The sequence below is a fragment of the Schistocerca piceifrons genome, chromosome 3 (assembly GCF_021461385.2).
Source record: "Schistocerca piceifrons isolate TAMUIC-IGC-003096 chromosome 3, iqSchPice1.1, whole genome shotgun sequence".
Taxonomy (NCBI): Eukaryota; Metazoa; Arthropoda; class Insecta; order Orthoptera; family Acrididae; genus Schistocerca; species Schistocerca piceifrons.
The window spans coordinates 659,441,274-659,465,025 of NC_060140.1; the positions used below are offsets into that span (position 1 = coordinate 659,441,274).

Below are 23,752 nucleotides of genomic sequence, written 5' to 3' on the forward strand. Positions count from 1 at the left end.
CCGCTAGTCTCTAGAGGAACAGAAGGTTCCAAATGATTGGAAAAGAGCACAGGTAGTTCCAGGTTTCAAGAAGGGTCATCAAGCAGATGCACAAAACTACAGGCCTATATCTCTGACATCGATCTGTTGTAGAATTTTAGAACATGTTTTTTGCTCGCTTATCATGTCATTTCTGGAAACTCAGAATCTACTCTGTAGGAATCAACATGGATTCTGGAAACAGCAATTGTGTGAGACCCAACTCACTTTATTTGTTCATGAGACCCAGAAAATATTAGATACAGGCTCCCAGGTAGATGCCATTTTCCTTGACTTCCAGAAGGCGTTCGATACAGTTCTGCACTGTCGCCTGATAAACAAAGTAAGAGCCTACAGGATAGCAGACCAGCTGTGTGGTTGGATTGAAGAGTTTTTAGCAAACAGAACACAGCATGTTGTTCTCAATGGAGAGATGTCTACAGACGTTAAAGTAACCTCTGGTGTGCCACAGGGGAGTGTTATGGGACCATTGCTTATGACAATATACATAAATGTCATAGTAGATAGTGTTGGAAGTTCCATGCGGCTTTTCGTGGATGATGCTGTAGTATACAGAGAAGTTGCAGCATTAGAAAATTGCAGCGAAATGCAGGAAGATCTGCAGTGGATAGGCACTTGGTGCAGGGAGTGGCAACTGGCCCTTAACATAGACAAATGTAATGTATTGCGAGTACATAGAAAGAAGGATCCTTTATTGTATGATTATATGATAGCAGAACAAACACTGGTAGCAGTTACTTCTGTAAAATATCTGGGAGTATGCGTATTGAACGATTTGAAGTGGAATGATCATATAAAATTGATTGTTGGTAAGGCAGGTGCCACGTTGAGATTCATTGGGAGAGTCCTTAGAAAATGTAGTCCATCAACAAAGGAGGTGGCTTACAAAACACTCGTTCAACCTATACTTGAGTATTGCTCATCAGTGTGGGATCCGTAGCAGGTCAGGTTGACAGAGGAGATAGAGAAGATCCAACAAAGAGCGGCGCATTTCATCGCAGGGTTATTTGGTAAGCATGATAACATTTTGGAGATGTTTAGCAAACTCAAGTGGCAGACTCTGCAAGAGAGGTGCTCTGCATCGCGGTGTAGCTTGCTGTTCAGGTTTCGAGAGGGTGTGTTTTTGGATGAGGTATCAAATATATTGCTTCCCCCTACTTATACCTCCCAAGGAGATCACGAATGTAAAATTAGAGAGATTCGAGTGTGGCTTTCTGGCAGTCGTTCTTCCCGCGAACCATACGCGGCTGGAACAGGAAAGGGAGGTAATGACAGTGGCACGTAAAGTGCCCTCTGGTACACACTGTTGGGTGGCTTCTGGAGTATAAATGTAGATGTAGGTGTATAGGAGGCAGTTGAACAACAAAAGGATGAGTTTTATCGCAAGGTAGAACAACTGTATGATCAGGCTCCCAAACATGATGTCAAGATATTAATAGGAGACCTGAATTCAAAAGTAGGAAAAGAAGATGCCTTTCAGCCAATCATAGGAAGACATAGCCTCCATGAAATATCAAACGACAATTGACTGTAGATTTTGCTACAAGCAAAAACATGACTGTCGGCAGTACATGTTTCCCACACAAAAAAAAATATACAAAGAAACATGGGTTTCCCCAGACAGACAAACCAGAAATCAGATAGACCATATATTGATTGATCGGAGACACAGATTGGACATAATGGATGTTAGGAGCCAACGTGAAGCTGACTGCAGTTCAGACAACCATCTAGTGAGAATTAAATATAGACAAAGGATCTCACTATTGAGTAAACAAAAAGACCACAAACAAAAGAGGTTTCACATTAAGAAACTGAGAAGAATTACGGAGAGCACATCAGACGAAAGTAAAAGAGGGGATTAAGAATGAGACCGACACATCAAATGAACATATAGAAGTAATGTGGAAATGATGTAAGACTGCAATCCTCAAGGTAGCTGGAGAGGTTTTAGGACATGAACGGGCTCAGAGGAAGGAAGATTGGTTTGAGTAAGGATGTAAGAGAAGAACTGAGGAATGTAATGTAGCACAAATGAAATTATTGCAGAGAAGAACTCGAGCAAATGTGAATGAATATAATGAAAAGCACCATGCAGCAAAGAGGGTCTGCAGACAGAACAAAAGAGCACTAGAAAAGGAAAAACTGGAAGAAATTGAACAGCTAGGAGAAGAGAAGCAAAGTTGTGAAATGTAGCTAAAGATTAAAGAAGGAAAACCAGGTTCCAAGCCAGAACAAATATGTGTAGGAACAAAGAAGGGGATTTGATAGGGAAGAGTAATAAAATACTTGATAGGATGACAGAATACTTCCAAGAGTTACTGAACCCAGAAGTAGAAGGGTTAGAATGAGAGGAACTAACTTACTATGGACCAGAGGTTTTAACACCAGAACCTACACTGGGGGAAGTGATGCAAGCCATTAAGAGCTTAAAAAACAATAGGGTGCCTGGAGAAGATCAGATCCAGGCTGAACTTCTCAAATATGGTGGGGAAATGCTGTGGACAACAATTCATAAAATAATACTGAATATCTGGCAAGAGGAGTGGGAAACAGCTGTAATGTGCCCCATACATAAAAAAGGAGATAAATTAAACTGCCAGAACTATCGAGGAATCTCCCTACTTAATATTACATATAAAGTTTTCTCCAAGATTCTAACCAGCAGGCTTACTCCATATGTGGAAAAGAGAGTTGGAGGCTATTAGAGTGGCTTTAGAAGATATAGGTCAACAACTGACCAGATATTCACATTGCGCATACTACTTGAAAGATGTTACGAACATCAAATTAACATGTTGTTGTTGTTGTTATTGTTGTTGTTGTGGTCTTCAGTCCTGAGACTGGTTTGATGCAGCTCTCCATGCTACTCTATCCTGTGCAAGCTTCTTCATCTCCCAGTACTTACTGCAACCTACATCCTTCTGAATCTGCTTAGTGTATCCATCTCTTGGTCTCCCTCTACGATTTTTACCCTCCACACTACCCTCCAATGCTAAATTTGTGATCCCTTGATGCCTCAGAACATGTCCTACCAACTGGTCCCTTCTTCTTGTCGAGTTATGCCACAAACTCCTCTTCTCCCCAATTCTATTCAATACCTCCTCATTAGTTATGTGATCTACTCATCTAATCTTCAGCATTCTTCTGTAGCACCACATTTCGAAAGCTTCTATTCTCTTCTTGTCCAAACTATTTATCATCCATGTTTCACTTCCATACATGGATACACTCCATACAAATACTTTCAGAAACAACTGCCGGACACTTAAATCTATACTCAATGTTAACAAATTTCTCTTCTTCAGAAACGATTTCCTTGCCATTGCCAGTCTACATTTTATATCCTTTCTACTTCAACCATTACGTACACCAGCTTTATATCGAATTTAAACAAGCCTATGATAGCATCTCAAGAGTGGCATTGTGGAGAGTAATGGAAGAGGCTCAAATACCTAAGAAGCTCATTAAACTTTCTATGATGACCCTCAGCAAAACCAACTGTAAAGTAAAAATACAGGCCAAAATCTCCAGAGAAGTGGAAGTGAAGAAGGGACTCAGACAGGGTGACAATATCTCCTCATTGCTATTCAACCTTTGCATAGAAAAAGTCATAAGTCATATAGAGTTAAATAAAGGAGGAACCTTCTTAAATTGTTCACTACAGTACCTAGCCTACACTGACAATGTGGCATTACTCGCACAGAACACTGCTGTGCTAGGAGAAGCCTATCAACAACTGGAGAAAGGTGCAAGGGAACTTGACCTGACAGACAATGTTGAAAAGATCAAGTACATGGCAATGACCAACCAACAAAACCTACTAAATCTCAGGAGAGCCGACAGGGAGTTTGAAAGGGTGAGAGACTTCAAGTACCTTGAGTCGACTATCACTGAGACAAATTTCATTGGTAGTGAGGGGAAAGCCAGAATACCAGCAGATAATAGATGCTACGTTGCTGCATTACCCATGCTTAGGAGTTTGCTTCTATCATGAAAATCTAAAATCCTCATTTACAAAACAATTATAAGACCAGTTGTTATGTATGGTGCCAAAATGTGGACCATGACTGTAAATGAGGAAAGGATCCTTAGCATTTGGGAGAGAAAGGTGCTACATAAAATATATGGCCCAATATATGATCAAGGAGGTTGGTGCATTCATACGAATGCAGCAGAACTACAACACCTTTTTGAAGAACCTGACATTGTCACTACCATTAAAATAAGAATACTGCAGTGGGCAGGGCACGTGGTCAGAATGGAAGAAGACAGAGCATGTAGGAGGATTTTTGATAGCAAGGCTGGAGACAGACGGCAGAGGGGATGCCCCAGAAAGAGACAGGTGAATGGAGTTTAAGAAGACATGAAAAAGCTGGGTGTCAGAGGATGGAGACGGAGAGCCATGGATCGGATAGAATGGCAGGATATTGTGATGCAAGCCAAGGCCCTTCAAGGGCTGTAGAGCTGAGGAGTAAGTAAGTAAGTTAGAAAGCATATAAATAAGTCTGGATTTTCAGGCAGTGATCACTTGTCATCACGAGAAGCCAGCAGTGATGCCAGAGAGATGCCAGACAGCAAGATGACTGGACTCCACCAGCTGCAGCCATGGTTTTTAGGCTGTGTTGCACCTGCTGTCTGTACTAAGTCCTTCACAGGGTCAGCTGTTACAACCCTGCTGACTTGGTATCCATGCCTGGTGCCTCAAACACTGAGTTTCTAAAGCGACCTGACATCACCAGCCACTGACTGCAGTAGTTAAGAGTCTTTTAAACACTTAGATGATATGGATAGCTCTGTTTCAGTTAATTATGTATTAGTATTGGTTTATTTTTCTCTATTTTTTTCATTTTATAAATCTGACAAAAAATAAATTGTATAAACTCTTACTATCCATATTTATTATTTTCATTTCTTTCATATAATTTTCATTTTTACTTTACATCTGCAGACCCAACAGAAGTTGATGACAATCCAACATGGGGAGAACCTTATGCTATAGTGACAGGTTGGTGTTGACATAAAGACTGAGAGATGTGATCTCAAAACTACTATTCATGCACAGTGTGTAGTATCATGCCACATTTATGCTCTTCTAACAACATTAACTTTGCCTTGAGCTTAACTTCATTGCATTTAATATTAAAGTGGCCTGCTTTTCATGTTGTGTAAGAAATGGTTAGTGAGATGCAGATTTTATAATACTGGACTAAACCTTTATCTTCTTGCCATCTCCTGTTTATGACAACTGCATCAATTAGAAAATAGAATCTTCTTTCAAATGGAATCCTTCCCTACTTATTATTAACCCATAACATTCAAGTTTGACTGCATGTATACAAGTGCACGGATTTTAATGAAATGAAATGTAAATGAAATTTATGTAAATAATAGCAAAATATTTGGGAATAATTTAAAGATGCTAGCAATCTCTTAATGAATTTAGCCTACACTAGAGGCCTCTCATTCACAAATATGACTCTTGATCAACAACAATTTTGCACCCGTAGTTCTGCAACAACTAAAGGCTCAAGCAGGCTTCATAATGTTCATGCCCATGTCTTCCACAGTATTGCCTGAAGTTTTCCACCACACCAGTTTGTGCAGTTACTATTGCAAAAGATATGAACAAGACCAATCATTATATGAGCATCAAAATGCATAGAGTGAGTTCTGATATTTCATCGGCTGTCAGTAGATCTACGATTTTTACGTACAAAAATGTGAAAAACCAGGTGCAAAAAAGTGCAATATTTTAAATGAGAAAAGAGCTAAGAAAAGTGCATATTCCACAGGTGAAAATTTATTATGTAATGCATGTACAAGTCATTAAATCACTAACTTCCAAAAAGAATTCACTCAAGCACTGAAAAGTCTTCAGAACCACATCACTGAACACACTGGCTTATCTATTTCTGTCACTTATTCAAAGGACATTCTACATCAGCAGATAAAAGAGATGCTTATTTTATTTTCAAATTGTAACCAATAGTCTTGTTTGCTATCACGTCCTCCTTGTCATGGTTTTCCAATACCTTCAAGCACATCCTTTGTCTTTGCCAAAATGGTACACTGTTCTTCTTTCTCCAAATACTACTCCTACAGTTTTCTCTTGGCTGTTATCAGAAATGAGGGACCATGTGTGACAGCTTCTATTTTCCTGATGGTTGTTCAGCCTTTCTCACAATTGAAGAATCATCTGGTGAAGCATCTAAAAATACAGAGTAACACTATAGCTATTAACCAAGTATTCCTTTTTGTGACTAGGGTTGACAATGGCAAAGAAATTCCTATAATTTGTAGTTTTGTGTTCTGGTAGGAGTTACATAGGGACTTAAAAAAGTAAGTTATACAAGTAATTCCACAATAAGACCATTACGCAACAAGAGTGGCACATTGTCAGAAGAGAATGAATGTTCTAAGTTTCCTGCAGACCCAATCCTGCTCCAGTATGAATAAGAGGTGCATCACAGAGTGGAATTGAAATGGCGCAGAAACAGAAAGTACTTGAGTCTACGAGATCCAAAACATCTAAATAACTCATAGATTCACTATGAAATTCTGACAGTAAATAGACCAAATACTACAACACATTGAGCCACAGTGTGATGACGCCAAAACTTTGATGACCAATCCACAGAAATGTGGGTGACACTGATCAGAAAGGAAGGACATTGAGCACAGGCCACAATGTTCATGGAATTGAGAAGAATATATGAAGGTGAAAGAGATTTTCCAGTGATGAGGACGTTCACACAGCAGTTCTCGAATGACTCTGTGACCAAGGAGTGGATTTTTATTGTCACGAAACTGAATAATTGATAGAATGTTCTGACTGTTGTTTACAGAGACTTGGAAACTATGTTGAAAAATACTGTAATGTATCTGTGTCATGTTAAGTGTAGTGCAGAATTCAATGAAAATTACTAGGCCTGCCCTAATAATATGTTACTTACTTTTTTCCAATTCCGTGTCTTTAAGATTCTCTTAATGCAGGATACAAAATCTTTCAATGACAAGTATTTCTTTTTTAATGACTCCCAAACTCAATGGACAGTATGCACGATGCAGGTCACATGAATTAGGTTACATAACATATATTTGAGACTGAATAATGTAAATAACAAGTAAGAAACCTGATCTGTAAGCAGCAGACATATTCACTCATATTTTGTCCTGTCAAGCCACAACACAAAATATGCATTGCTCAAGTGATTCATCATAGTTGTACTGTCAGTTTCCCTGGGAAAGGAAGTTAACAAAAAGCATTAGTTTCACTTTTTCTCCTTTCAGGAGTTTCACTAAAATATCGAATACATATTTGTCCTGCATCTCAGTATTTTCATCAAGAATAAAATACAATGTGTCATCACCTATTGCTCACCTGCTTTGTGAAACTTTTTCTTCATACAGAATCCAAATGTATAACTTTCTTCCAGCGACTTACATCTGTGAGTACTTGATACTTGATACATAATGAAGAAAGAAAAGTAATTTGCTAATGAGAGACACTACTGTCACATTGTCATGAATAAGAAAGCAAAATTTTTAAAAAAGAAAAAGAAAGTGTACTTCTCCAGAGACTATTTCATAATGAGGTTGTTGATCTTGGAGCAGGGAATACCATATGCTAGAAATGCTGGTACTGTATTAGTTATTCTTTTGTAACTTGAAGAGGCCACTGCCTCTTCAGTAAATTGCTGCCCCATTATACTGTAGTTCCTTATTCTTGGTATGCATTTTTCCACAAGCTGATGGCACTCATAAATTGAGATTGCAATGTTACAAATGCTACACCTAACAACAGATCTGTTATCTGGAACAGCATCACCAATGAACAATTTTACCAATGTCACACATTCTCCCAATGCTCATTTTGGATTTCAGCATCTTGGCTAGAGACAAAAAAGAACAATTAACCAAGCAGAAGAGTACCACAAGTCACAAGCCACACTCTCAACTGTATGTGCTTTATAAAACATCCAAGAGCTTCTACTTATGGAATTGTCACAAGACAGGCAGGCTGCAAAAAGCCACACCTGTGACCATTGCTAGAACTGAAGTACTTAAGTAGTATACCTAGCTGGGAATGGTCATAATTTTCTAAAGTTACCCACAAAAATAAAGAAGAAGAGCATATTTTGTCATCCTATTTTTGTAATTAATTTACTCACAGTATTACCAGCTTTTCATCAATTTTCTGTTACATGTCTGATCCACTTTTTTTTTCTTTTTTTAAAAATTTTGCTTTGTTATTCATGACAATGTGACAGTAGTGTCTCTCATTAGCAAATTACTTTGCTTTCTTCATTATGTATCAAAAAATATTCCCAAGTGCCTTTGCTCTCTTTCTGGGAATGAACAAGAGTTAGAAGATAAGAGTGACACGGTAACAGATCTGCTTTTAGGATTACAAATGCCAAACAGGGTGTTCAATAAGGCAAAGATCCCCAGTAGATATGTATGAGCACTTCAAACAAAGAAGCTAAAATCTAGATCTAATCTCAATAGCATGTGATGATATACGATGCGCCTGGAGGTGTAGTGTCACTTATTTGAAGAGATAATAAAGCAAAAACCCATTCAACTGGAAAGCAACTTAGGAGATAAGTGAAAGCTTAACAATATTCTACCCAAAAAGTGTAAATGATGCTTCAAAGACTGTTGATACATATTGCTAACAACTGCTGTTCATAAGTGTTGATTAAAAATGTTTACTTTCAGTCATATAATACAAATTTCAGAATAACTCTCCTTTATAACAATCCACTTGATGTCCAGTGGGGCATATCTGTCTCTCTTACTATTTTTTAACACCAAAAAGGTTGGCAAACTTTTGAAATCATGTATTTCATAAGAAACTCTTTCAGACCTAAATCCAAACATTCTGCTGTGGGTCTCAAACATAGGATAAAAAAGACCTGTCAGGAAAGAATTAAAGGTACAGATGAAAGAGAAAATGCACAAAAGTGCTGACTCTGTAAAAATTGCTGATAAAACCACAGTTAGGAGTTTGTTTTCTTTACATGATTAGTTATTTTCAAGTTTTCAAATAGCAAAAAGAATTAAGGTACAACTCTCAACAGTTCTGGGTCTAACTATCATTTCCAGTCACAATATTCTCAAACTGTTCATGGTTTTTAGCCCATTCAAGACTTTATTAAAGCACCCAGCTACTAGTCCATGAGCTGTTGTGTTCTTTTTATCTATCTTATTAACTTGAAAATCATTTTAATCAGAGACTAGAAGCAAAAATTTGTCTGCACTTCACTTTCTCTGCATAGGCATCAAAACAAGATAAGAAATCCTGAAGAGAAATTCTATACTGGGCAGTTTCAAGTAAAACCACTCACAATCACAACAGAAAGATGAAAAGACCCATTCTGTTCACCTAGACACAGCAATTAATGTGTGACTGGGGAAAAAACTTAATTGTTCCAGTTCCGGTAGCCACTCAAATTCTCAGTAATTGTGGTGCAGTGTCTTATTATTGTGATTTATTACAACCTGTGGCATAATGAATAATTAACAGGATTTATTTATTTATTCTCTAAAGACTAATTAACGTGATATCAAATTTGTCTACATGCATTAGACACATGAATGATCCATAAATAAAAACATAAAATACATACCCATTTTAAACATTATTACATAATATACAGAATGCAAATTTTTTAACATAAAGTGGACAGACAGATAGATGGACAGGTGCATATGTGTGCCTCCTGGCCATGGTACCACTCCAAATGCAGCTAGACTCGTAAACTCTGACCAATGGTGTGGGATGGCACAGTATGCTGGGGAAGTTTATTATTTGTTCTCAGATAGCAGGGGCAGATGTGAAGGGGTTACAGTGTGGTTGGCACATAACACAGCTATCCTCCTTTGTGACGGTCAGATGTGGTCGATCTCATGTCCCAAGCAGTCCAGCATCAGACCTCTGTGTACTGCATTTTTCAACAAGCTGGCCAAATAAAACACCTTGCAAACTCTGTCAGCTGCTGATAAAGCTGTTTGCGCATGCATGGTGCATCTCCATGTCCTTCACATTGATCACTGAAAATCTGAATGTGTTCGCACACATTAAATACCATACTACGCTTTGTAAAAACAATAAACATGAACGACACTAATGCACTCTGGTGGCTGTTCTACCTTTCGCAGGGAATTGCAACTCTAGTCTTTTATATAGTTGCCAATCATGTGTATGTATATGTGTATGAAGTTATATGTTCATATGACATCGTGTCTCTTCTAAGAGCTCTATGTTTTTTGTCAGGCAGTGAGCGAGTGAGTGAGGTAACTCACCCATAAGGAAAACAAAGAATTCACATGTTGGATTCCACGAAAGTAAGCATGTTCTATGCCATGTATATGAAGACAGTTTACTGACCCCTCTTCTATGCTGAGAGAACTGTCAATGGTATCACCTATCTGAATATGCTAGATTTGTGGTACATGTCTCAACTTGAAACTGATAGCAGGGATTTGATCTTTCAACAAGATAACACTCCTCCATATTTCCCCAGTTGTGTATGAGATTACTTAAAAGAGACATCATCACATCACTGGATAGGCCATGTTGTGGCCACTGACCTGGCACTATCAAGTGGCCACCATGGTTGCCAGACTTGATGCCTTGCAATTTTTTGTTGTGGTGTTACATCAAGGATACCGTTTATATTTCCACTTCTACCACAGAACCTCAAAGCCTTGCAACACTGCATTGCAGAAGCTGTTCTTACTTCTGATACACTACATTGGGTATGGGCAGAAATGAACTACCAATGAGATTTGTCCCATGTGGCAAAGTGGTAAACTAAGTGAAATAATTCTCTATGATCATTCTTCATCGACCATACATTACCAACTGCATATTCAGTGTCTATATTGAAGTTGTTACCACATTAGGAGTAGGATTAGGATCATTTTTCTTTGTGGCAAAGTGATACTTCCAGCAGAGAGTACGAGTGTAGGACAGTAAATCTTTGACGAGGGCTGTTTGGTTGAATCTGGGAGTGGGGCTGAAGCTGAGGCCTTTGGATAGGACAGAGGTTTCGGATTGGGAGAGAGGTTTGGAGGAAAGGTTAACTACTGAATTAGGGTGTTGTGGTTCCAGATTGTGTTGATCGGAATTTTGAGGTTTTGGAGGGAGTGGAGCTGGAAGTGGGAGATTGAGTAGATGGGAGAGACTGGGTTTGTGTGCAATGAGAGGAGGTTGGTCCTGTAACCCGGAAGGTGTACAGGATCAAAGGCAGAGCCACATGTGAAAGCACCCATGTGATTTACCAACTGACCTGCCTACACTGTGATGCATTCTATGTGGGAATGACCAGCAACAAACTGTCCATTCGCATGAATGGACACAGGCAGACAGTGTTTGTTGGTAATGAGGATCACCCTGTGGCTAAACATGCCTTGGTGCACAGCCAGCACATCTTGGCACAGTGTTACACCGTCCGGGTTATCTGGATACTTCCCACCAACACCAACCTATCCAAACTCCGGAGATGGGAACTTGCCCTTCAGTATATCCTCTCTTCTCGTCATCCGCCAGGCCTCAATCTCCGCTAATTTCAAGTTCCCGCCACTCATACCTCACCTCTCTTTCAACAACTTCTTTGCCTCTACACTTCTGCCTCGACTGACATCTCTGCCCAAACTCTTTGTCTTTAAATATGTCTGCTTGTGTCTGTATGTGTGGATGGATATGTGCGTGTGTGCAAGTGTATACCTGTCCTTTTTTCCCCCTAAGGTAAGTCTTTCCGCTCCCGGGATTGGAATGACTCCTTACCCCCTCCCTTAAAACCCACTTCCTTTTGTCTTCCCCTCTCCTTCCCTCTTTCCTGATGAGGCAACAGTTTGTTGCGAAAGCTTGAATTTTGTGTGTATGTTTGTGTTTGTTTGTGTGTCTTTCGACCTGCCAGCGCTTTCGTTCGGTAAGTCACCTCATCTTTGTTTTTATATATAATCTTATATTTATTCATTCAACTCTGCTTGACCATCATTGACTTTTCAGAATTTCTGTACTTGAGTTGACATTGATAGCCAACACAGAGATCACCAATAGTCCATATAGACTGCCCAACATAACTGTAGCCACACTCATAAGGAATACAATAAAACAAATCATGAGGAAGCAAGATGTTGATCAGTATTGATATACATAGTGTTCATTAAAAAAAAAAGTGAAAATTATACTGATAAAACAGTGTGTGTGCGAACTGTAGTGATGAAATCAGAAAGTTAAATGATCGTGTAAATAGTCTGCAACTAACCATTAATATTCTGATGGGAACAAAGGAAACTTACATCTGAAAAGTGAGAACCGACAGCAAACTTGCCACACAGTAACCTCATATTCCAGGCAAAGTGAAAAACAAAGTGCCACATTCTCAATGAAGCTTATTAAATGAACCTAATATCGTGTTCGCAAGCAGATTCAGTGTGCAATCAACTGTGCAAGATAAGAAACATTGTGCATGTGATAAAATTCATTTGCGAGCTGATTGTGAAACTACAAATACATGGCGTGGTATGTCCAAAAGAATGCTTAACAGCTCAATTTCTATTATGAAAGAAAAAGAGTCTGAAAGACTTAAACACTTGCATGACTTAAATATCAAGTGTTTGTCTGGCACTGATACTAAATGTTTTGACTATAACTCTGGTGCCCCTGCTAAACATGCTAAGAAACCTTGATGAAAAAAATTAGTTGCCTACTGAACAGTCAATCCAGTGTACAAACAATGGCTTACATAAAGCCAGGTGCTTCTATGTCGGAAGTTTGCAAGCATGTACAGTCCACAGACATTGCTGACTTATCCTCTGAAGACTTTGTTGTGCTATTTGGTGGGTCAAATGACATGTACAAAAACGGAACTCACAAAGCAAAACAAGAACTAAAAAGTTGCTTAGTACAGCTGACACACACAGATGTTTTAGTGCTGAACATCCCACATTGGTATGACTTACCATCTTGGTCATGTGTAAATAAAGAAATAATCAATGCTAACCAACAAATTTCATTCCTTTGCAGACATTTCAGAAATGTACAACTCATAAATGTTAACAATATTGGGTGCAGATTCCACACATTTCACATTAACAACATGGGGAAAAAACTGCTTGTCGAAAAAATTAAATAAATTATCAAGAAGAGGCATCAAACACTCAAAAGCAAAATCATCCCGGATTGGCCACCCAATATTCAAAGCAAACAATGCCAGCAAGACCTCAGTGACCAACAACAACAAAAGAAGAAACAAGATGCCTCCAATATTCAGTCACAGCAACAACAGTGAATGCAGTAACAGATCCACCAATTGCAGACCCAGCTCTAACACCAGCAGCAAAATCACCAACAGTAGCATCAGCAGCAGAATCAACAACTGGAGCAGCTGAACAACCAATAGTGGAGCAGGCACAGAAGAAAATTCTGTAGCAGATGACAACAGGAAAATAAGTGCATTAGGGAAAAGAAAAGCAGTACTTCTGGTACACCTGGATGATTTTTTACTGACAAGATAAAGCTAAATGATCAATTAAATAAGCCAAAGATTTAAAAAGACTTTTAATTCATGCTGATTCATCAAATATGTCCAATCATTGCAAAACAAATTAAGTGAACTTGAAATTTTATTTACTGATGAGTTAAAAAATGCTTCTGTAATGTGTATAACTGAACACTAGCTGCTTAAAGATGCAGTATCAGTCTCAAAACTTGCAGCCTTCAATCTGTCATCATCATTCTCTAGAATAACATCTAGTCATGGAGGGTTATGTATATTTGTCAAAACTGGTCGTGGGGACTGATGACCTCAGATGTTAAGTCCCATAGTGCTTAGAGCCTTCGAACCATTTGAACCAAAACTGGTATTGATTATTGTAACATAAAACCCATTGAACTGTTAGCTGAAGAGAAAGTTTTTGAAGTATCTGCAGTTGAACTCTCCAAATTAAAATTAATAATCATCTGTATATATACAGGAGCCATGATGGGAACTTAAATGATTTCTGCCATCAACTAGAAGCAGCTTTAAATACTATAAAAAACTTCAACAAAACAGTGCTCATATGTGGAGATTTTTATTTATTTATTTATTTGTTTATTTATTGTTCCATGGGACCAAATTAAGGAGAAGTCTCCATGGTCATGGAGCGAGTCAATACATGAAATTATAACACGATAGTAGAAACCGATAAAATGAAATATAAGAAATGTATTCAGGCGACAATTCGTAAGTTTAAATAAAGAAAATCAACAATGTAACACTGGAATCTGCTTAATTTTTCAGCTCTTCCAGGAGCTCCTCGACAGAATAGAAGGTGTGAGCCATGAGGAAACTCTTCAGTTTAGACTCAATATTGCGGAGAATTACCTTCTGCTTCTGCTTTCTGTTCTTAAAGTAAGAGGTGAACCAAGTGTAAGCTACTCCCTTTACTCCATAATGGTCCAACTTCTGCAGTAATATTTTGTGGTCAACACAGTCAAAAGCCTTTGTCAAATCAAAGAAAACACCTAGCATTTGCAACCTTTTATTTAATCCATCCAAAACCTCACAGAGAAAAGAGAATATAGCATTTTCAGTTGTTAAGCCATTTCTAAAACCGAACGGTACATTTGACATCAAATTATGTGAATTCAAATGCTCCAGTAACCTTGTATATACAACATTCTCGATAACTTTAGCAAACACTGATGGCATAGAAATAGGTCTATAATTGTCAACATTATCCCTGTCTCCCTTTTTATAAAGTGGCTTCACTACCGAGTACTTTAACTGGTCAGGAAACCGACCACTCCTAAAGGAAAAGTTTCAGATATGGCTAAGTACTGGGCTAACATACATAGAACAATACTTAAGTATTCTGCTAGATACCCTGTCATATGGATGAGAGTTCTTGGTCTTTAGTGATTTAATTATTAACTCAATCTCCCTCTTGACAGTATCATGGAGGAGCATTTCAGGTAACAGTCTTGGAACACTTTTTTCTACGAGCGCTATATGATTCCCTGTTGGGACTAGGTTTCTATTTAGTTCACGTGCTATATTCAGAAAGTGATTATTAAATACTGTACATATATGCGACTTATCAGTAACACGGACATTCCCACTATGCACAGATTCTATATCCTCGACCTGTCTCTGCAGACCGGCCACTTCCTTTACGACTGACCATATGATTTTAATTTTATCCTGAAATTTAGCTATTCTATCTGCATACCACATATGTTTTGCCTTCCTAATAACTTTTTAAGCACCTTACAATACTGTTTGTAATGGGCTGCTGCATTTAGATTTTGACTGTTTCTAACGTTTTGATATAATTGCCACTTTGTTCTACAGGATATTCTTATCCCTCTAGTCAGCCACCCAGGCTGCTGTTTGTACTAGTACCCTGTTTCGAACATTCTAACAGAAAGCAACTTTCAAAGAGCAGGAGAAAAGTCTTGAGGAAAGCATTATATTTATCGTCTACTGTATCAGCACTATAAACATCTTGCCACTCTTGTTCCTTGATAAGGTTTACAAAGGTCTCTATAGCAACTGGATCAGCTTTCCTAAAAAGTTGATAACTATATTTAACATGTGTTGCAGCACAAAAATCTTTTAGAGTTAAAACTTGTGCATCATGATCCGAAAGGCCATTCACCTTTTTGCTAACGGAATGCCCTTCTAGTAACGAGGAATGAACAAAAATGTTGTCTATGGTTGTTCTACTGTTCCCTTGCACTGTCATTGGAAAGAATATGGTTTGCATAAGATTATATGAATTAAGGAGGTCTACCAGCATCCTTTTCCTTGCACAGTCACTTATACAATTAATATCGAAGTCACCACATATAACTAACTTTTTGAATTTCCTATAAAGTGAACCAAGAACCTCCTCTAGCTTTAGCAAAAATGTTGTGAAATCGGAGTCTGGGGATCTATAAATAACAACAGTTAGAAGTTTAACTCCACTAAATTTAACCACACCTGCACAGCATTCAAACACCTTTTCAGTGCAGTACTTTGAAACATCAATTGACTCAAATGGGATACTGTTTTTCACATACATGGCTACTCCCCCACACCACGAAGAGCTCCTAGAAAAGCTGCCAGCCAACCTGTATCCTGGTAAAGGAAGCCTCTGAATTATCTCCTTATTTAAGAAGTGTTCAGATATACCAATAATTTCAGAGTCAACATGTATAAGCAGTTCACTAACTTTATCTCTAATCCCTTGTATATTTTGATGAAATATACTAATTCCCTCATTACTCGGATACCTAAGCTTTGTTGAAAATGGTTTTTTGTTAGAGAGACTTCCCTTAAGCAGGAATACCTATCAGCTGACTTCAATCTAAAACAGGTGCAGCTCTAACACCCTCTAATACAGGAATTTTCCCATGAGTGATCCCACCACCCCCATCTATGCTGTCACCTATAGGATTAGCCAACCTCCCCTATCCATACCTGCTGAGGTGCAGGTCATGTCTAGTGAAACCCATCCTGCTGATAGACTCCACCGACACCACTGAAATGTGACTCATGCCTTCTGTCATCAGTGCACCCCCAAGTCTCATGTTATTACGCTTGACGGCTGTATTAAAATGAGGCCGATCATGACGCTGAAACAGTTCCACGAAATGCACATTCGTGTTGCCAGTCTGAGTGGCTATCTTTTCCAGGTCACCATCTATGTCATACTCCCCATCCCTATCAATACTATTACCAGCCCCACCCACAATCACTACCTGATCCTCTTTAGTAAAATCTCTACATAACACCCCTATGTTAACAGTCACCTGAGCCAATCCTGCATTAGGCTTCACTATGCTGGTGACCTGGTACTCACTCCCCAACACTTCCTGCAACTGCTGGCCTACACCTCTACCATGAGAACTACCTAACAGCAGAACCTTCTTCTTTCTCTTAGACTTTGCAGCTGTCCTAGCCACTGTAACTCCTGAGGTCTGCTGCATACTTCCTACGCCTACAGCTACTAGAGATTCCTCTCCACTAGACTCTGACAGTTGGTCATATCTATTGCAAACACCAATAGTAAAACTATCTGAAAATCTCCTTCTCCTACCAGATCTCTTGCCAACAGCCAGCTCCCATTCCCCAACCCCCTTCTCCCTCCTCATCCTATCTAGCTCCTCCTGAAGGGCACAGATCTTACGCTCCTGCTCCTCTATCAACTTACTCTTGCTACATAACCTGCAGTTCCAGGAGAGAATCTCACCAGAATGCCCACTGGCTACCCCACTGCATTCCTCCCAGTGAAAATACTTCGAACAAGTCTCACAGTGCAATCCACTACTCACAAACCTACGGCAAAGCCCACATCTCTCACTCATGGTAAAATTTTACAGTTATCGAAACAAGAAAACTACTTTATCTAAGTTCTGCTACTACAATAAGAAGTTGTTAAAAAAACTGACTACTATAATCACAAACTTACTCTACAGGGGAAGTAACTACTATTATTAACAGTATTAATCAACAGCAAATAAGAATATAACAAAAGACTAACACAGAAAGTAACGAAACTGAAAACAGTTCCCAAAAATTTCTTCTGAAAGTATTTCACCAGAAAACACCAAGAACGCCAGTTGAAGATTACTAAAGTTCCCAAATAAACCACTATACACAAACAATTAATTAGTACTTAACTTTTGATGCACCACTAAAGCTGCAACTGGTCAGCACAGAATGCAAAAACTCACAAATATCAGGTCACAATGCAAGAAAGGTGGAGGTGAATGAAGAAACCACTAATAAGTCACTTATATAGTAAATATTATCACAAAAACCATTAAAATATGTATCTGAAACCTAAAAATATATGAAAACTTAGAGAGCGATCTCACATGCAGTCACGCGCTTATGATGTCACAACAAGAGTCAAGAAACCAAAGGACCAGCAAAGTTTAATGGCCCTACTGGAAACATATAACACAAAAGCTACCACACATTCTTCTACAAGAGTTACACCAATAACAAGCTCAACAACTGAGCAGATATTAATAAACACAAATGTAAATCACAAATTCTGCACCAGATATCTTAATGCTGGCTTCAGTGATCACTATGCACAGTTTATTGTGCTTATACAGTATAGTAGGAGAAAACATGATTAAAATTGTAGATAATTTGGAGGTATACAGGGTGCAAAATTGTACTACACTGAGCTGACATGCCTGGTTGTGACAATGACTACAACCCAGTCGGGCATCTAATCTAACTTAGCTTGGATGACAGATACCAGCAAGTCATTCAAAACTGCTCCCAATCTATGATGTGTGTTCAAAAAATATTGGGAATTTTGTTGCTTGGAAAGAAATATACTTATTCTTGTTCATAAATGTTACACCCTTAAAAATAGTCACCATTAGGTATCTCTCCATGGGAAGGTTCCTCCAACAATCTTTTTTTAACGGAAACTTCCTGGCAGGTTAAAACTGTGTGCCAAACCGAGACTCGAACTCGGGACCTTTGCCTTTCGCGGGCAAGTGTTCTGCCATCTGAGCTACCCAAGCATGACTCACACCCCATCCGCACAGCTTTACTTCTGCCAGTACCTTGTCTCCTTCCAAACTTTACAGAAGCTCTCCTTGCCCATGAAAGGCAAAGGTCCCGAGTTCAAGTCCCGGTCTGGCACACAGTTTTAATCTGCCAGGAAGTTTCACATCAGCGCACACTCCGCGGTTGAGTGGAAATCTCATTCTGAATCTTTTTTATCTTAAAGGAGTTCTTCTCATTGATTTTGTCCATAATCATCATACTGTGAACATTGCCAGCTTTGGGACCAAACAAAATATTCAATCATTAGAAAACATGCACATTTCCAATCTGGGATGTGATCGTGCTTCATGACAATGCATGACTGCACACACCTGTCTGAACTCAACAGAAAAAAACAAGAAATGCTCTGGAACACACTAGAAAATCCACCCTGTAGTCCAGGCTTATTGCCCTGCAAATTTAATTTGTTTGAACCACTAGATGAAGCAATTGGAGGACACAGATTTGGCAATGATGGTGCTGCCAAAGTGTTCATGCATAACTGGCTGCTGACATAGCTATGTTCATTTTATGAAACTGGGTTCAAGAAACTTCCTATTCACTGGAAAAATGTATTTCCCATTCAGAAGACTATATAGAAATCAGTTCATCTGTATGAATTTTTCTGAAGCTTAAATAAACTTGCAAAATAATTCCAGTTTATATTTGATTTGCCCTTGTATATACTTACACCAGCACTTTTTCTGATCCTCTGAACACTTCTGTAACTTGCAACAAAATAACAAAGAGAATATAATGGGAAAAATATATACATTAACATTCATTTCCTGTAATGGATAATATTATCCTGTTTCATTTGCTGAGCTCTCATTGTTCAGTTGCAGAGGGAAGCTGGCAGAAAAATGGAAAAGTATTGGGAATGTGAATGACAAAGTATCAGTGCCACAATCATTGTAGTATCATATACACACATCCCCATTCTTCTGTCAGCATCCCTCTGAAACTAAACAATGACCACAGCAAATGGCAAGGAATAATATTATCCATCACAGATATTGAACATTCATTTATAATTTTCTCCCACTCTATATTCTGTGTCTTTGATCCCATGTTTGAACCATGCCACTCCTTAAATTTAGAATAAAAATCATCAGCAATTGTGGCAAAAGCCTTCTGACATAAGAAGTCACCCTCATTCTGCCATTGGTCTTGTCAAAGACAGCAGAGGAGCAGACACAGATTCAAGGCACTCTCTTGCCCTTGTGATGGGAAACTCTCTCCACAACATGGCAGAATCAGCAATGATCAACTGTATGGGATGCAGAAGGCAATGGAAACCACTTCATTAAAGACACGTAATGTGTATCCACAGGACATGTGGCCTTTGACTGAAAAAGTGTCATCATGATCGTTCCATCAGCAAAAAGAGTCCAGGCTAGTCCCCCATTTGGATCTCCAGGATAGGACTTCCAAGAAGGAAATAACCATGAGAAAGAAACTGAATAACCAATGAAAGGATAATGTTCTATGAGTTGGGGCATGGGATGTCAGAAGTTGGAACATGATAGGGAAGCTAGAAAATCTGAAAAGGGAAATAAGGCTCAATCTAGATGCAGTGAGTATCAGGGCAGAGAAATGGAAAGAAGACAAGGATTTCTGATCATACGAGTATAGGGTAATACCAACAGCAGCAGAAAATGGTACAGCAGGAGTAGGATTCCTTATGAACAGGAAGGTAAGACAGAGTGAGTTACTGTGAACAGTTCAGTGATAGCATTGTTCCATAAAGGGAGATGAAAATCTAATAGTTGTGGGGGACTGGAAAGCAGTTGTAGGTGAAGGAGTAGAGGAAATGATTAGCATAGAATATGGGCTTGGTAGCAGGAATGAGGGAGGAGTAAGACTAACTGAGTTCTGCAATAAAGTTCAGATGGTATGGCAAGTGATCTGTTCAACAACCACAAGAGCAGGAGATATATTTTGAAAACGCTGGGAGATACAGGAAGATTTCAGCTAGGTTACATCATGGTCACACTGAGATTCTGAAATCAGATACTGGACTTAAGGCATACCCAGAGTCAGCTATACACTGAGGTGACAAAAGTCATCAGATAGCGATATGCACAAATAGAGATGGCAGTAGTATTGCATACACAAGGTACAAAAGGTTAGTGCTTTGGTGGAGCTATTATCTGTACTCAGGTGACTAATTTGAAGGTTCTGGCTTGATTGTGGCTGTACAATGGGAATTAACAGACTTTTAACGTGGAGCAGTAGCGGGAGCTAGATGCCTGGGACATTCCATTTTGGAAATTGTTTAGAAATTCAGTATCCCGAGAACCACAGTATCAAGAGAGTGCCAGGAATACCAAATTTCAGGCATTACCTCTCACCACAAACAATGCAGTGGCTGATGGCCTGCACTTAACAAAAAAGAGCAGCAGTGTTTGTGTAGAGTTGTCAGTGCTAACAGACAAGCAACACTCCATGAAATAGCCACAAAAGTCAATGTGGAATATACAACAAATGAACGTATCTGTTAGGAGAGTGCGGCAAAATTTGGTGTTAATGGGCTATGGCACCAGACATCCAACACGAATGCCTTTGCTAATAGCATGACATCATCTGCAGTGCTTCTCCTGGGGTGATGACCAAATTGGTTGGACCCTATATGACTGGAAAACTGGAAAATCATGGCATGTTCAAATGAGTCCTGATGGTTGGTAAGAATTGATGGTAGGGGTTGAGTATGGTACAGACTCTATGAAGCCATGGACCCAAGTTGTCAACAAGGCACCATGCTGGCTCCATAATGGTGTGGGCTGTGTTTGTATGGTAGGGACTGGGTCCTCTGGTCCAACTGAACTGATCGTTGATCGGAAATGGTTATGTTCAGCTACTTGAAGACCAGTTGTAGCCGCTCATGGACTTCAGCTATGGATGATAATGTGCCACAGTTGTCTGCAACATTCGAGCGAATGATTTGGCCATTCAGACCACCCAGCATGAATCTCATTGAACATTTGTGGGACATAATCAAGAGGTCAGTTCAGTCACAAAATCCTGCACCTGCAACATGTTCACAATTATGGATGGCTATATAGACAGCATGGCTCAGTATTTCTGCAGGGGAATTCCAGTGTCTTGGTGAGCTCATGCCACATCAAGGTGCTGCAATATATTGAGCAAAAGGAGGTCCGACACAGTATTTGGAGATATCCCATGACTTTTGTCACCTCAATGGAGATTCATATCACAATTTGATAATTACGAAGAGTAGGGTGAAGTTTAAGAGACTAGTCAGAAAGATCATTCAGAAAGAAGTGGGACATGGAAATACTAAGGAATGCTGAGATACGCTTGAAGTTCACAGAGGCTACAGATACTGTAATGATGAGCAGCTCAGCAGGCAGTTCAGTTAAAGAGTAACGGACATCTCCAAAAAAGGTAGTCACAAAAGTTGGAGAGAAAAACATAGGTATAAGGAAGGTAACTGTAAAGAAACCATGGGTAACAGATCATATACTTCAGCTGATCAACAAAAAAATGGAATTCAGGAATGCAAAAACAGAAGTCACATAAGAATTAAGTAAATAGGATGTGCAGGGAAGCTAAAGTGAAATGGCTGTATGAAAAATGTGAAGACACTGGAAAAGGAATGAATGTTGGAAGGACTGACTCAGCATATAGGAAAGTCAAAAAAACCTTCAGTGAAATTAAAAGCATGGACAGTAACTTTAAGAATGCTAAGGGAATTCCACTATTAAATGCAGACGAAAGAGAAGATAGGTGGAAAGAGGGCATTGAGGGCTCTATGATGGGGAGGACTTATCTTGTGATGTGTTAGAAGAAGAAACAGGAGTTTACAGGGAAGAGACAGGGGATCCAGTATTAGAATCAGAGTTTAGAAGAGCTTTGGAAGGCTTATAATCAAATAATGTAGAAGGAGTAGATAACATCCCTTTGGAATTTTTAAAATCACTGGGTGAAGTTGCAACAAATTGATTATTCACATTGGTGTGTATAATGTATGGGACTGGTGATATACTCTCAGACTTTCAGAAAAACATAATGTATGGTGTGTATAATCTATGGGACTGGCAATATACTCTCAGACTTTCAGAAAAACATCACCCACACAACTCCCAAGATTGCACAAGCCAACAAGAGTGAGAATAGTTACACAGTCAGCTTGACAGCTCATGTATCTAAGTTACTGACAAGCATAATATACAGAAGAGTGGAAAATAAAATTGAGGATATGTTAGATTACAATCAGGTCTGCTTCAGTAAAGGCAAAGGCACCAGAGAGACAGTTCTGATGTTGCAGGTGACAGTGGAAGCAATGTTGAAGAAAAATCAAGACACATTCATAGGTTTTATCAACCTGGAGAGAGTGTTCGACAATGTAAATTGGTGCAGGATGTTCAAAATTCTGGGAAAATACGGGTGAACTATAGGGAAAGGCAAGTAATATATAACAAATAATGGAAAATCCAGGATAGAATGTAACAATATTATGAGAAGGAAAGCTGCTACTCACCATATGGCAGAGATGCTGAGTCACAGAGAGGCACAACAAAAAGATTTTCACACTTAAAGCTTTCATCCAATGGCCTTTGTCAACAACACACACACACACACACACACACACACACACACACTTACACACACACATGCAAATCACATACACAACTGCAGTCGCAGGCAACTGAAACCACATTCACATATATAATATGTATAAAAACCAAGAGGGAACAATAAGAGTGGAAGACCAAAAATGAAGTGCATGGATAAAAAAGGGTGTAAGAAAGATATGTAGTCGTTATCCCCGATGTTCAGTCTATACACGAAAGAAGCAATGACAGAAATAAAAGAAAGGTTCCAGAGTGGGATCAAAACCCAAGGTGAAAGGATATTAAAAGTTTCACTGATGACACTGCTATCCTCAGTGACAGTGAAGAAGAATTACAGGACCTGCTGAATTTGATAAGCGGTCTAATGAGTTCAGAATATGATTGAGAGTAAACTGAAGAAAGATGAAAGTAATGAGAAGTAATAGAAATTGGAACACTGAGAAACTTAACATCACAATTGGCGATCACGAAGCAGGTGAAGTTAAAGAATTCTGTTATCTAGGCAGCAAAATAATCCACAAAGGACAGAGGAAGGAGAACATAAAAAGCAAACTG

The 23,752-nt window shown here is 38.9% G+C and overlaps 1 protein-coding gene across 1 annotated transcript in view; it reads left to right on the forward strand.

The window, feature by feature from the left end:
- Positions 1 to 23,752, forward strand: part of LOC124788945 (spondin-1-like) — a 643,244-nt gene that overhangs the window by 614,030 nt on the left and 5,462 nt on the right. Inside the window, exon 16 of the mRNA XM_047256231.1 lies at positions 4,991 to 5,047. Within this exon, the coding sequence (XP_047112187.1) occupies positions 4,991 to 5,047 (57 nt within the window). The remainder of the gene's footprint in view (positions 1 to 4,990; positions 5,048 to 23,752) is intronic.